The sequence below is a fragment of the Clavelina lepadiformis genome, chromosome 2 (genome assembly GCF_947623445.1).
Source record: "Clavelina lepadiformis chromosome 2, kaClaLepa1.1, whole genome shotgun sequence".
Lineage (NCBI taxonomy): Eukaryota > Metazoa > Chordata > Ascidiacea > Aplousobranchia > Clavelinidae > Clavelina > Clavelina lepadiformis.
The window spans coordinates 3927748-3940928 of NC_135241.1; the positions used below are offsets into that span (position 1 = coordinate 3927748).

At 37.7% G+C, this 13181-nt stretch overlaps 1 protein-coding gene across 2 annotated transcripts in view; it reads left to right on the forward strand.

The window, feature by feature from the left end:
• LOC143446897 (uncharacterized) overlaps positions 1 to 13181 on the forward strand; it is a 43116-nt gene that overhangs the window by 6834 nt on the left and 23101 nt on the right. Inside the window, exons 15-47 of one of the 2 annotated variants that reach the window (XM_076946752.1) lie at positions 109 to 340; positions 486 to 572; positions 657 to 806; positions 1161 to 1362; positions 1668 to 1936; positions 2171 to 2333; positions 2516 to 2815; positions 2888 to 3040; positions 3120 to 3267; positions 3455 to 3582; positions 3740 to 3938; positions 4192 to 4412; positions 4568 to 4712; positions 5212 to 5311; positions 5479 to 5709; positions 5867 to 6072; positions 6343 to 6586; positions 6707 to 6855; positions 7067 to 7212; positions 7330 to 7405; positions 7503 to 7726; positions 7916 to 8080; positions 8186 to 8293; positions 8404 to 8598; positions 9155 to 9416; positions 9590 to 9764; positions 9879 to 10043; positions 10216 to 10449; positions 10562 to 10788; positions 10927 to 11118; positions 11443 to 11620; positions 11760 to 11961; positions 12959 to 13164. In XM_076946752.1, coding sequence (XP_076802867.1) covers positions 109 to 340; positions 486 to 572; positions 657 to 806; positions 1161 to 1362; positions 1668 to 1936; positions 2171 to 2333; positions 2516 to 2815; positions 2888 to 3040; positions 3120 to 3267; positions 3455 to 3582; positions 3740 to 3938; positions 4192 to 4412; positions 4568 to 4712; positions 5212 to 5311; positions 5479 to 5709; positions 5867 to 6072; positions 6343 to 6586; positions 6707 to 6855; positions 7067 to 7212; positions 7330 to 7405; positions 7503 to 7726; positions 7916 to 8080; positions 8186 to 8293; positions 8404 to 8598; positions 9155 to 9416; positions 9590 to 9764; positions 9879 to 10043; positions 10216 to 10449; positions 10562 to 10788; positions 10927 to 11118; positions 11443 to 11620; positions 11760 to 11961; positions 12959 to 13164 — 6082 coding nt within the window. Of the gene's footprint in view, positions 1 to 108; positions 341 to 485; positions 573 to 656; positions 807 to 1160; positions 1363 to 1667; positions 1937 to 2170; positions 2334 to 2515; positions 2816 to 2887; positions 3041 to 3119; positions 3268 to 3454; positions 3583 to 3739; positions 3939 to 4191; positions 4413 to 4567; positions 4713 to 5211; positions 5312 to 5478; positions 5710 to 5866; positions 6073 to 6342; positions 6587 to 6706; positions 6856 to 7066; positions 7213 to 7329; positions 7406 to 7502; positions 7727 to 7915; positions 8081 to 8185; positions 8294 to 8403; positions 8599 to 9154; positions 9417 to 9589; positions 9765 to 9878; positions 10044 to 10215; positions 10450 to 10561; positions 10789 to 10926; positions 11119 to 11442; positions 11621 to 11759; positions 11962 to 12958; positions 13165 to 13181 lie in introns of those variants that run through there. The other variant, XM_076946753.1, reaches the window with a different exon arrangement.

The window sequence follows — 13181 nt, forward strand, 5'->3', positions numbered from 1 at the left end:
ATTCTTTCAAAAAATTTAAGCTAACAACAACAATGAAATAGTCTACTGTATGTAAAATGTAATACAAAGCAAAAATGCTATAACAGAAAGTATTGTCATAATTTGCAGATTGGTGAATTAAGTGTTATTATGAAACCATGTGACGCCTCGGATACCACGCAAAGATGGAGTTCGTTGTGGACTGAACACATCTTCAATCGGCATTTTGCAATGTGTCTCCGTTCTCCGGCTTCAGGCAGACACTACCGAAAGGAACTTGTAAATGACACCTCTGTTGTTATCGGTTACTGTGATCGATCTGACAGGTGGCAGAAATGGATTAAAACAGGAGTATTAATCGGTATTTTTTTGTACTTCTGTTTTTGCAGTTGTTTTACAGTACATTAGATTGCATCTTGAGCTCAAGATCCTAATGCATGCCTGTGATTGTGCTTGGTGTGAAATAAAACTTAGATATTGTTACCTACCGTTGTATTGTCTTCTAGATGAAGAGAGTTTCACAAAATATGCTTCAAAACAAGCAAAAAATTTATTTTTACAATCTGCTTGCTCTCAAGATTTTCCCGATGCAGGTGATTTTAGTACTGCATTAACTCATCAACCATAACTCAGTTGTAACAGTTTTTATGGATTTAACCAGTCTTATCACACTTTAGATAACCACAGAGTCTGTGTGGGTAACACTGGCAGAGAGAGAGATGGCGTACATCGTCTGTTGGACCATGCTGGCCAGGTTTCTAGCGACGAGGTCTTCATGATTCATAGTGTCCTCGTCGGCAAGGAAGATTACTGTTTAATGGCAGAAAGTAAATTTATTTTGATGTTTTTAACCTAATACATTTGTTCCCAACTTTTCCTGCGCCACTTTTGCAGACCCAGGCCAGGAACCACCGGCCTAATATATTTTATAACGTTGAACCTAATATGTAGGAGTTCGGTAGAGTACTTGTTTTTGATAGGAACTGTTTAAAGCATTTTTGTAATAGGCCTATTGTTGCTGTTATAAGTTTTTATAATTTAATTGCTTCACTGCAATAGCCTTATAAGTATCAATCAAAATCTTTGATCTTACAGGTAAATAGATAGACACGATCAATCAAAAAAATTTTCCTTGCCGTATAATCAGTATATTCAAGTGCTAATAGATTACATATATACAGTTGAAGATGACATCTGCAATGATACAGAAGTAAGGTTCGCTCCTTGTTCGGAAGAGTTTAAGGATAGAGCATGGTGGCGCTGGGCAGGGGCGGGGTCAGCGATTGTTAACATTGCTTCTGTGATAACACGTTGTTGTCTCACTGCTACAGAGGATAAAGGATTGATTGTACAGAATTGCCCAACCAATGATAATTTGAATGAGTAAGTCTTCCACTACCAGGGCCTGGTGTATTGGAGAATTTTTTGTTGAGTATGTTGAGTATGCAATGCATTTCATTGTTAAGGGATCATTTATAACAGTATGAGCAAATCACAATAGTTTATAAGGTTGATGAGCTGATTCAGCATTAGCATTTAGAAGATTGGTGTGAGCAAACAACTGGTGCTTGTAAGGTGGCTTATTTCATTGGTTCAAGATCTGATGAATTATATTCATAACGAACACAGCCCTTTTATTTTAAGTTGATTGTTGCATATCTCTTACTTGTTTTATTTATGTAATACAGAAATCAACTATGGAGGGTTATCAAATTCCAAATCGGTGTTCAAATTGCTTTGGCCACAGATAATGCATTGGTCATTTCTCTGAACGAGATCCCAGATACATTGAATGGGAGTTACAAATCACACGAGAACGTTAATGTGCAAGTTTACAACTATTTTCCTTTCAATCCCAAGGTTAATGAAACAGATGATAGTGTTGGTGTATCTGATAATGCTGCAATCATATTGCGGAACCTCAATGAATCAAAATGGCTTATAACGGAATCGTTTGGTAAGTTGACAGTATTAGATTTTCTTTGATTCGTATTTAACATTGCACATGTAAACCGGTAAGATAATAAGGTCAATGGTTGAGATCTTTCTAGTAGTCAGTGTGAAATGCTTCTATTGTTTGTGTTGTGAAGAAATTTGAAACTAGGAGTGCTGAAGTTGATGTTGTTAGTTTTTCCTGAAAATCACATAACTCTGATTCCACGTTCAACTTATGTTAACCTGTTTAATCCAGATGCACATGGAATGTTACCTGTGATGAAAGACTGTTGGCAGAAAGGTCAGACGTCATATCACGGTCTAAAAAGTTGGACAAAGGGTGGCTTATTGTGCCAGTCATGGAGAAGACAATCGCCTCATCCCCATACTTATCCAATCTCTGAAGGGCCGTTTTGCAGGTGTGGTAAATGCTATACTGCATGCGCTTGTTTTTTATATCTTCTCTGTATGATGCAAATTGGGAATTTATTGTAACTTTATTGTACCTTTAATGGAAGTCTTTTCCCTGCAGGTAAGTTTCTGATTGCTCAGACTACAGATAATGTACAGTAACTTGATAAGTTCTTGCCATACCTCATAGAAATCCTCCAAGCTACAGAGAAGATGGTACTTTGCCTTGGTGTCTCACCATGGACCATGAAACAAGATGGGAAAGTTGCCACCTTCCCTCATGTCCAGATAAACTGGGAGTTGTCCTGTCGGCTGAAAGTGGCAGTTGGTCTGTAACTGGTGGCATCAGAAAGTTGCCTTATGTATGTGAGGCTCCATCTGAATGTATTAATGGCTCAGGCTTTGATTACCAAGGGACCGTAAATACAAGTTGGTCTGGAAAACCTTGTTTGAATTGGCTGGAAAGGCAAATAAACTTGGGCCAGCTGCAGTAGGTTGTTGTTCATTCATCAAGTCCAACAACGTTTGAGAGTTGTTTTGTTATGATCACCTTATTTTTCAGCTCTGGTGTCATTTCTCCAAATCATAGTTTTTGTCGAAATCCAGATCGAGATGAATCAGGACCATGGTGTTGGGTGTCTGATCGTAAAAGCGAACGATGCAAACATATCCAGCGATGTCCTATTCTTTGCTCACCTCCTCCTGAGCTCTTCAGGTGAATCTAAATTTATCCTTACAGTCACTGACGTGGCACAAAAAAATCTTTCTTCAATGTCATACTGTTCTTTTCTTAGAGGTCACATAGTGGGTATATTTCATACTGGTCCTGGTCTGCTTTACGCAAACGGATCCAAAGTGTTGTATGGATGTCAAAAAGGACACATGAGGTCTGCAGAAACTGTGACAACCAATAATATAACCTACGACCTAATTTGCTTGAATGTAAGCGATTTTGATACTCCTAGAAACAGTATACAGCATTTACAGCTGCTTTTTTGCTGCACTTTCTGATCCATACCTTAAAGTACAACATTAGCTAGTAGACAGACACTAGAATTTGTAGACAATTAAAATGCTTTCAGGTAAGTTGAATATTTATTAGTATATTGACTGCATTTTATGGTTTTAGGGTATTTGGTCGGGTCTGGTCCCAGCTTGTAATGTGCTGACTTGCGATGTTTCAAAGATAGGAGTTAAAAATGCTTCTCCACTGTCTCAATCATCCTCTGTGCCATACAAAAATAATATCACTTACAAGTATATAATTTATAAATTCAAGTGCTTACAAGTATTATTATTATTATTATAAGTTTTACGCAATGAATTTATCTAACTAAAACCTAAAGCCCTTAGAATAATAATGAACAGGGAGCTATTAACCTTGACCAGATAAAAAAGCTTTCATTCATTTTAGATGTGACCCAGGGTACCTAATGGAGACAGGAGTGGACAATATCACGTTGACCTGTGGTGACAACAATACGTGGACCACTGAATGGTTGCCGATACGTTTGATTCGTGTAAATCCAAAACACATAGAATCATTGTCATCTGTATCTTGCACTAAACCATGTCCACCAGGTTTTACACTTGTTGGGCATTGGTGTATAAAGGTGAAGGCTCTTATATGTATTTTGTTTTCATAAAAATCATTTCATCACTGTTAATTACTTTTTGTACTTTTATTTATACTTCAAGGTATATTTTAATCACATCACAATTGAGTCATTCTTAAAACTACATTCCCTGCAGAAATGTCTTGAGCTCAATTGTTTTTTGTTTTGGTTCCCGCACTCACAGCGCACCCAGCTTGTTTGCAACTTAAATTTCGTTGTCTATAAACATACAGAAAGCGATTTTATTTAGGTGGTTGAGAGCAATACAAGTTACGCTGTTCACTCAGACAGCCTGGAATGTCCATTTCCGTCTGAAATGGTTCCATTGGAAGTTGCCATCGCTCCGGATATGATAGAAATGATAAGCAGTTTGAGCAAAGAACAGTTTCAACTTGGAGCATCACAAGTGCTTAACTCTTCTCTTGACAATGATAGATTCAGAGCTTTAACTGAAGCTGATATTTCTTTCAGGTTGACATAAATTAAAGTTTGTGCCATGAAAGCTATTAATATTTTTTTCTTTTTGTTGATATTATGAACTGTTATTAACTACTATTATTACTGTTATTAACTCTTAACTATTAACTTATTATTAAGAAATTACTAATAGTAACTAATAATAACAGATCACGTTTGACTGGCAAGTTGCTGACGTCTGACCTTGACTATGTCACAGCAAAATTTCAAATTAAGTCAACTGAAACTTTTTCTGTGAATGGATCCTCACCTGTGCATTTCTGCCTCACCATAGATGCATCTAATGAATCTGTAGTAAGTTGTTTTAACCAGGTAACCAGTATTTTTTTATTTCCCTACATTCCCAACCTTTTTATGTTCTCGTACCACTTAGCCACTACGGATTGTCAACACGTACCACTAATTTCAAAACAACTAATTTGATCCAATATTCGCACAACAGCATTATATTAATAACAATGACAGCAGGGAGCAAGATCGACAAAAGTAGCTTTCTGAGTGCAGAGAATTTAGTACGGAAAGAAATAAAAGTGTTGTTCGCATATTTTAGCAACTCAAAATGAAATTGTTATACTACTATACTGTATATCGCATGCAACGGAGAGCTGCTCGCGTACCACATGAAAATCTCCCGCGTACCACTAGTGGTACGCGTACCACCGGTTGGGAACCCCTGCCCTACATGCTGAAGGCTTTTAGAGAAAGTAAACTTATCGAGCTATGCAATGATTTATCGTCAAATACTTTGAATATTTTAAAACATAACATTTTAATATAAAAGCTTTGTTTACAGTTCCAGGAATGTCCTAATAATTGGCAAAATTTGACCTTTTTGTTTCATTGGATATCCGGAGGACATATTATGCACACGGAGAGCAAACTGTGTCTGCAAGGCAAGTGATTGTAATGTCAAGTTACCCATGCAAGAAGCTTTTTTATGATTTGTCCGTAACTGACACACAGAGTCCATCTAACTATACTACCACTTACAATTCATATTACTTACTTCAAACTTTCTCTATGTTTCAATTATTTAACGTTTAACTTTATTTGTTGTCAGCGACTTCATCCTCTTATAATAAATTCCTGTTTGAACCATCGGAATGTATAAAACTCACTAGAGGCCAACATTGGGTATGCGATGGTGATAAATTGAAATATACATTTGATTATAACAGCAACTGGTTTTTGCAACTGGAGTTTATAGATGATAAACCTATAGCTAAACTAGTTCCTGATGTTGATGACGCCAGTTCGTTTTATCCTGGAGACCGTTTTGTTGCATTAATGGGTAGGTTGATACAGATACAGATTAAGGCTTCGTACATTTATGTCATAAAGCAAATCTTGTATTGATCTAGTATTTATATCCGCCATAGAGGCTCATATTTGATGTCTAATGGACAATAGGAATTGATTTAAAAGAATTATCAAGCATGTTATTTTAGATCCATATCGCAATGAAAGCTTTTGCAGCCAAAGTCTGAAACCACAGTACTTAGTGTTTGTTGGGTCTTGCTATAACAAAACAGCATCATCATTCTTGGATACTCGGCAATGTAACATAAATGAAAGTGACAGCACGTGCTCACAATATGAAAGCAAACATTTCCAACAACGTTCTTCATTGTTTTTTGTTTCTAGCGAGGCTGAGGTATCAGTATCTACCATAATGAGAAATGACAAGCTTTTGAGAAGTCATCAATTGTTATCACTTGTGTCAATTTTTTCTTTGATGTAAAGTCTGTACTTAAAAATTGTTAGCAGTGAAATCACTTTTGCACTTCACCATTAACCTTCTATTGACATAAGCTCGGTTGAAGCTTAATGTCAAATGTTAATGAGTAAAAGTAGTCGTTGTGATAAACTTCGAGGTTAGACGAGCTGAAATTGACACTTACCTTTTTATCTTTGTCTGTTGCAGTACCTTCACTCTTGCAAGTGCGGTTGGATTGCCAATGAAGGAAAAGCATATTTCAAGATGCACCACAGTGACATATGTAACATGTATAGGACAGGATTACATGATTGCACTTCAAATAACAGAGAACCTTACGGCGCTTGGTGTTACCATGGCCTGTCTGAGCTTTATATTAATCCTACTCACCGCCATATTGGATACTGGTGTTTAATGATCAGAACCTCTGTCAATTCCACTTTCTCACAAGGTTGCGACTCCTCACACGCACTTATTTTAAAATATTAAGCAATGTTGGTCTCGTTGCTAGTTATATCACTTGTTTTCTGTAATCTTTGTCATATTAGCTTTAATACCCACTTTGCTACAGTGATAGAAACACCATGTGATGCAATGGTTACCGAGAAGCTTTGTGCGGTCAGAGCGCAGTATCCCTGCCCACAGCCACCTAGTCGGATAATCGATGGATATCGGTTTTCTCCTGGTGAAAGAGTGCCATTCGAAAACAACATTTTTTTGGTTTGTAGAACGGTTGTTTTAAAATAATTTTCAAGTATGGATAATATGATTGGCTAATAACGGTCAAATCTACAAGGTACCCAACTTACGAGATTAATTGATGCATGTGTTACATTATCTATCTCAGCACGGCGCTGTATTTATCTAATGACATTTCTTTTCTTTTTAACTGGAAGTGATATAGATTACAAAATCATCATGTAATATTTAGACAGGAAATATTTCAACTGTGATAACTGGGTATGTCTATGAATCAGCTGTTGTGTATAAATGTGATCCTGGCTATCGATTTTCTGATGGTTCCGAGCAGCAGAAAATTTTTTGCCTCATGGATGGAAAATGGTCACTTGATTTGAGGTGTAGGACACAATGGAAACTCCCAATTATTTTGCTTTGTTTTGTGACTTAAAAGTGCTTGGGTTGTCTTCTGATTTTGTATATTGTCAATGCCAATATTGCTGCATGCTTTCCTAGACTGCTGAAGTGCCATTCGAGATTTTGTTCAAGACCAGCCGATCCTGCTTATGCCCATCCACTAACTTTACCAAAGGTATTTCAAAGTGATTTCATATTTCCCCTTGCAGTGCAAATGTGTGGCTCTATCAACTCCACTGAAGTTAAGTTTATATCTCATCCTGCTTGGTTAGGGTGAAGATCGAGTTGCGGTTGGCACCAGTGTACAAGTGACATGCCATTCTGGTTATGTAGTTCGTCATAACGAGGTTTCACAAACAAGTGTTTGTAACCTCGGTGGTGTGTGGGAACCTCCTCTGGCAGCCTGCCAGACCATGCTATGCCCACCACCCCCAAACTTAGCTGGCATGAAAGTGATCGGGAATGTTTTTCGACTACATAGCATCATCACTTATAAGTACACCATTCTATTTTCATTTTTAATACATCAATATTTATGAAGCGTTGTCAAATTAAAACTTCCTTGTAAATTTATATAAGCTTGAGTCATGAACTAAGAGTTATAACATTTTCCTCATAAGGATTTCATGTGTTGGTGACATTAGCACAGTTACTTAAGCAATCTTCATTACTGCCCCAACAACAGGTGTGAATTTGGCAAGCACCTGGTATTGTCATCAGGTGAGGTTGTCCCCGAAAGTCACCATAAATGCGATGCTTCCGGCCAGTGGCTTCCTAGTCCTATGGTACTTCAATGTGAAGACACAGTGTGTCCCACTCCACGGAACGTATTAAGCAGTGTTGGAAAAGGGTAAGCTAACACATATAACACCCTTTTGAAGTTAAACATTTTACTTTAGTTTAAATATAATACATTTCAGGTCTATTTTGATTTTATCATATTTCTATATTCTAGAGTGGGACAAGCCATCACGATAGGTTGCATGCATGGCGATTCATTATATAACCATTCCAAATTGGTTTTATCTGGTACAGCGAAAGCCATTTGTGGCCCTGAGGGAAAGTAAGATACGATAACTGACAAATTTTCGATAATAATGTGTGGCTTTATACTGATATGAATTTCGTGCTTCTTGATAATATCTATTTTAAAAACTTTGTCTGTTGATTAAGATGGATACCCAGCATAGCAGGCTTGAAATGTGACTACACTCCTTGCCCCCTCCCCCCTGGTGATGTAATAAATGCAACGATGATCAACTGGCGTAACACAATTGCTAAATATCAAAATAAACGAGATGCTCCAGTTCACGAAGCGAAAGCTGAGTACTTTTGCAAGGAAGCGCACCACACCACACACCATTTTAGGTAAGAATCTGATGGGTCGGGTTGATGTTTAAATTGAAACAGTATCATTTGGTTGATTTGTCATTTTGGTTCATTTTAACCACTTTCACTCAGAGTGTAACATGCCGCAATGAAAGTTGTGCCCTACCGACGGGTATCATTCAATGTTTTTCTCAGGACAGCCTACATGACTGTCATTACAAATCTAGCTCGACAGCGGGTATTTTAGATTTATGGAATACCTTTTGCGAGTTGTGACTCGTTATTGTAAGCTAGACTGATTTACTCAACCTAAATTACTTCTCTAAAACTCTACTTTTTAGTGATTTTTGGTTTATCATATTCTTTAGATAAAAATGCAACACAAACTACCAAATGTGTTATTGCATTGCATTAATGTAGTGCATATGTTTTATTAAAACAACAACCCTCTCAATTTATGAAAAATGTTTTGCAATATAAACCTGTTGCAGAGACAAGCATGCATTAAAACAATCTTGTCGGAAGTTGTTAAAATACATACTTTAAATTACAACGTAATTAAATTGTTTGTAATTATAACATAAGACCTTCTCAGCATCTACGTATCTTCCCATCTTGATGGGGGATGCCTTCAAGCTTATGCCCACGATTCAAAAGTGTCAGTGGCCGACGAAGCTCTGTGCGACTCTGGCGACGATGCCACGCTAGTTTGGCAGTGGTTTCCACAAGACACCAGACTCCTCTATCATGTGGTGTCCGGTCGTTGCTTGGCTTCGTCTTCACCTATAGGAGACATCAGTTCAACAGGATTCTCTTCTGTTGCTTTGGAAAAATGTGTAACAACTGACGAACGACAAGTGAATAAATGTCTAGTTGTTTTTTCACTTCTATTTCTCCCTGATAGGCGAGATTGTGTCTTTGTTGTTTACCTTACTCTATCGCGTTATTATTACAGACTTATCATATGTAACATTAATGATTATATACTTTACATAGTAAGCTGGTTTATTCTTTTGAATACTGTGAACAGCAATGGACTTGCTATGCCAGAAAGCAAGTTGACCTGTACCTTGGCCTAGCAAATCAAGTGGATCGAAGGCATGGGGAACTAGCTGTATTGCGTTACAGCCCTCCTCTGAGGGGTGCTATTGTTTCAACGAGCCAGCAAGGTGTTGCATCTGAATGGTCTCTGAATGATGGTTCAAGTAAGTTGTCATATCTCTGGAACTGTTTAGTCAGCTAATTAAAATTCAACTATTTTCTTCTGATTATAAGCTTTTTATCAGTTCACTCCATTTGAAATTAATACCTTTGTTTAGATTTATGTGTTATGAAACCTAATGACATGAAAACGACACTGAAGTGCGCCAGACATGGACAGTGGGTGCCTGCTGCAGATCATTTAAGCTGTATATACACTAACTGTGTAATCCCCAGCAATCGAAGTGACATTACTTTTCACAATGCATTTACGCCTGAAGGAAGTATGTTTTTGTCAGACTTTGGATTTATCCATAATGCTTTATCGACTATTTTACGGAGACTATTCAATGTAGGCTATAAGTTTATAACCTTGTAACAAAGACTTGTCAAAGAGCTTTCTTATAAACAGCCAGCAATCTCTGTAAGCAATATATTTCCTGCGAATATTTTCAGAAAGTATTCCATCGCATCGACTGGGAAATATGCTGAAGTACAGAAGTACAATTTATGCTTCGTGCAAGGAAGGTTACAAAGTCCGTGACTTGCACAAGGAAGGCAAACTTTCATCTGTTAGAATTCGATGCAGTAGCATGGGTGAATGGGCACCATCACTGAAACACATGCACTGTGATGCTATAACATGCCAACCTCTAGCTGGCGTCATTGCAAATGCAATCTTACTCCATGGTACTTTACATATCATCAAACTACTTGGCTTCAAGTAAAAGTAATGTCTTACAAAATGGTAGCAGTGTTTTAATTCTAACAATTCACCAACAAAATGTTTAAAAATATGCAGATACCTCATGGGGTTATCTATCTATGGTGAAAGTTGTATGTCGGGAAGGAATGTGGTTCGAGGACATCAGACGACCCTCCAGAAAGCTTGCATGTGGACGAGATGGAGCATGGTCATGGCCCCCAAGCCAAGTTAATTGCACTGATGTTCGCTGTCCAAGACATCCACAAGTTCCTGCAAACGGTTTTATTCTGTCTGAGAGCAGAGCTCACCACTACGATGATGCAGTAAGTACTTCATCTGTTCAAGAGATGTTACATAACATCCAACATTGCAAATTCATGAGCAGTTGGACATTTATTATAATTTTTAGTTGTGAAGGTCTTGTCTTGTCATCTTTAAATGTAAAGTTATTGTCTTTCCAGAGAATAATGCAGTGCGACAGGGGGTACTGGTTTTCCCGATATAAATTTAATGAGGTGGTGCGGTGCATTGAGAATGGAACGTGGCATCCTGATGTGAGATGCAAGCCAGTGACCTGCATCGATCCTCCTCCCTTCATTAACTTCGGATCCATGCTCTCTGAAACTAGGCACGGATGGACTGTTGGTTCCAAGGTTGACTTGTTGTTTCGTTTAATTGCTATCTTTAAAGTTTGTTTTATGGCAGCGGTTCCCAACCTTTACCACTTGCTGATATTTAGCTGCTATAGTGCTTTCTTGTGAACCCCCAATATCAGAATTTTTACTTAATAAACTATTTGCGAGGAATTGAAGTACTGTATATCTCGCAAACGCAGATTGAGAACCACTGTTTTATGTTGTTACTTTTGTTACTGCATCACTTTTACAAACATGGAGTGGTGTATACCATGCAGTATTAGTTTTGAGAATTTGTTTTTGTTTCAAGTTTGCAAGTTAAATTGTTATCTTATTTATCAGGCTGTATATCAATGCAAGCACCATCGTAATTTTGCCGGAACCCAGAATAAAACACTTCTAGTTACGTGTGGTTCAAATGGCCGATGGGCTCCAGACCCTGCGTTACTGGGCTGTCATCTTTATGGCTGCCTTTCAGCTAAAGAAATGCAAGCAAATAATCCTTATGCGGGCATATCTGGTGAGTGGAATGAAAGCTGTGGTGCTAAAGTTCAACATTGCAAGCATTTTTAGACCTCTCTTCGGTGCACACATTTGCAAGGATTAAATGTTATGTAGTTTTTGATGATAAAAACGTTTAATATCTTTCTTTATTTAAGGTGGTCATTCAAACGTTGGTGCCGAGCTTAATATAGCATGTGAGAAGGGATACTTGATGAGAAATGGACAAGCTACAACAAACGCAGTTTGTCGTGCAGATAGGAAGTGGTATCCTCCACTTGATGCTCTGAGATGTCTTCCAGTAAACTGCAGAGGAAATCCTCCTGATGTTCCCAATGCCAGTATACTTGCTAAAGACGGGTACTTTTCATCTATTTTGAATGCCATCATTGTGATGTTAAAAACTGTAGTAATTTAGGCATAATAATTCAAAAGTGATTTTAGCAGAAATGATATTTGACAACTTTAAATGTGGGGCTAACGATAGCACAAATGTGTCTTGTTTTATAAAGCACCAGTCAGTTAGTATGTTAAATGAACAATTTTTCAAAATTTTCCACAATTATTGCCAAAATGTTTTGGTAACTTTGCCTCGTAAAATAGCGTGAGTCTCACCAGTTGAAAACATCTTGTTTTAAAAATTTGCTGATATTTAACAATACAGTCAAATCCGCTTAATTCGGACACTTTGGTTCCGCTCACTTTTGGCCGAATTAAGCGGAGAAACGGTTTTGTCCGAATTAAGCGGAAAATCAATTGTTCGTTTCATGGTCATGCGCAAAGGCAAAAATCGCATTTAAAATACTGTACTGTTGCGTAATAAATGAATTGCAGCTGAGCTATACTGCAGTAACTGGCACTGATCGCATAAAACGTCTTCGTTTACTTTAGTGAGCAATTTCACTTTTTGTCCTAAACTTTTCTGTACAATTTTGTCCTACAAGATGGACGCGATTGTACCGAAGTAAAAGCGACTATGAAGCTGGCACAGCCTTATATGAGTTCATTGTCGATTGTTACTGCATGGATTGTCATTGTTTCACCATAATCGCTCATAATGCAATTGCATCTTGTCTTAAAACGAACGAAGTACTGTTTATTGTGTCATAAGTTTCATAACCTAACGATGGAATTGCGAACATGTGTCCGAATTAAGCGGAGAATTGTCCGAATTAAGCGGAGAATTGTCCGAATTAACAGAAGTTTTTTACGTTCAATTTTTACTTTTGTTCCGTTCCCGAGCATTTTGGCCGAATAAAGCGGTTGTCCGGGTTATCCGGTGTCCGAATTAAGCGGATTCGACTGTACTAAATTTAGACAACCTTGAAACAGTGATATTTCAGAATATTTGTTGCAGTTATACGTATGGGTCTGTTGCAACGGTCAAATGCGATACCGAGTTCAACCTGGAAGGCTTAAATGCAGTTTTGTCTGTGGAAATTCAATGTGATTTTCAGGGAGAGTGGGTTCCTGACCCCAAACTGTTGAATTGCACACCCGTAACATGCTTTGATCCACCCGCTAAAACAAACTCAGTGTTTACAAGATCTAATTCAAACACAAGTCAGTTTAACATCGAG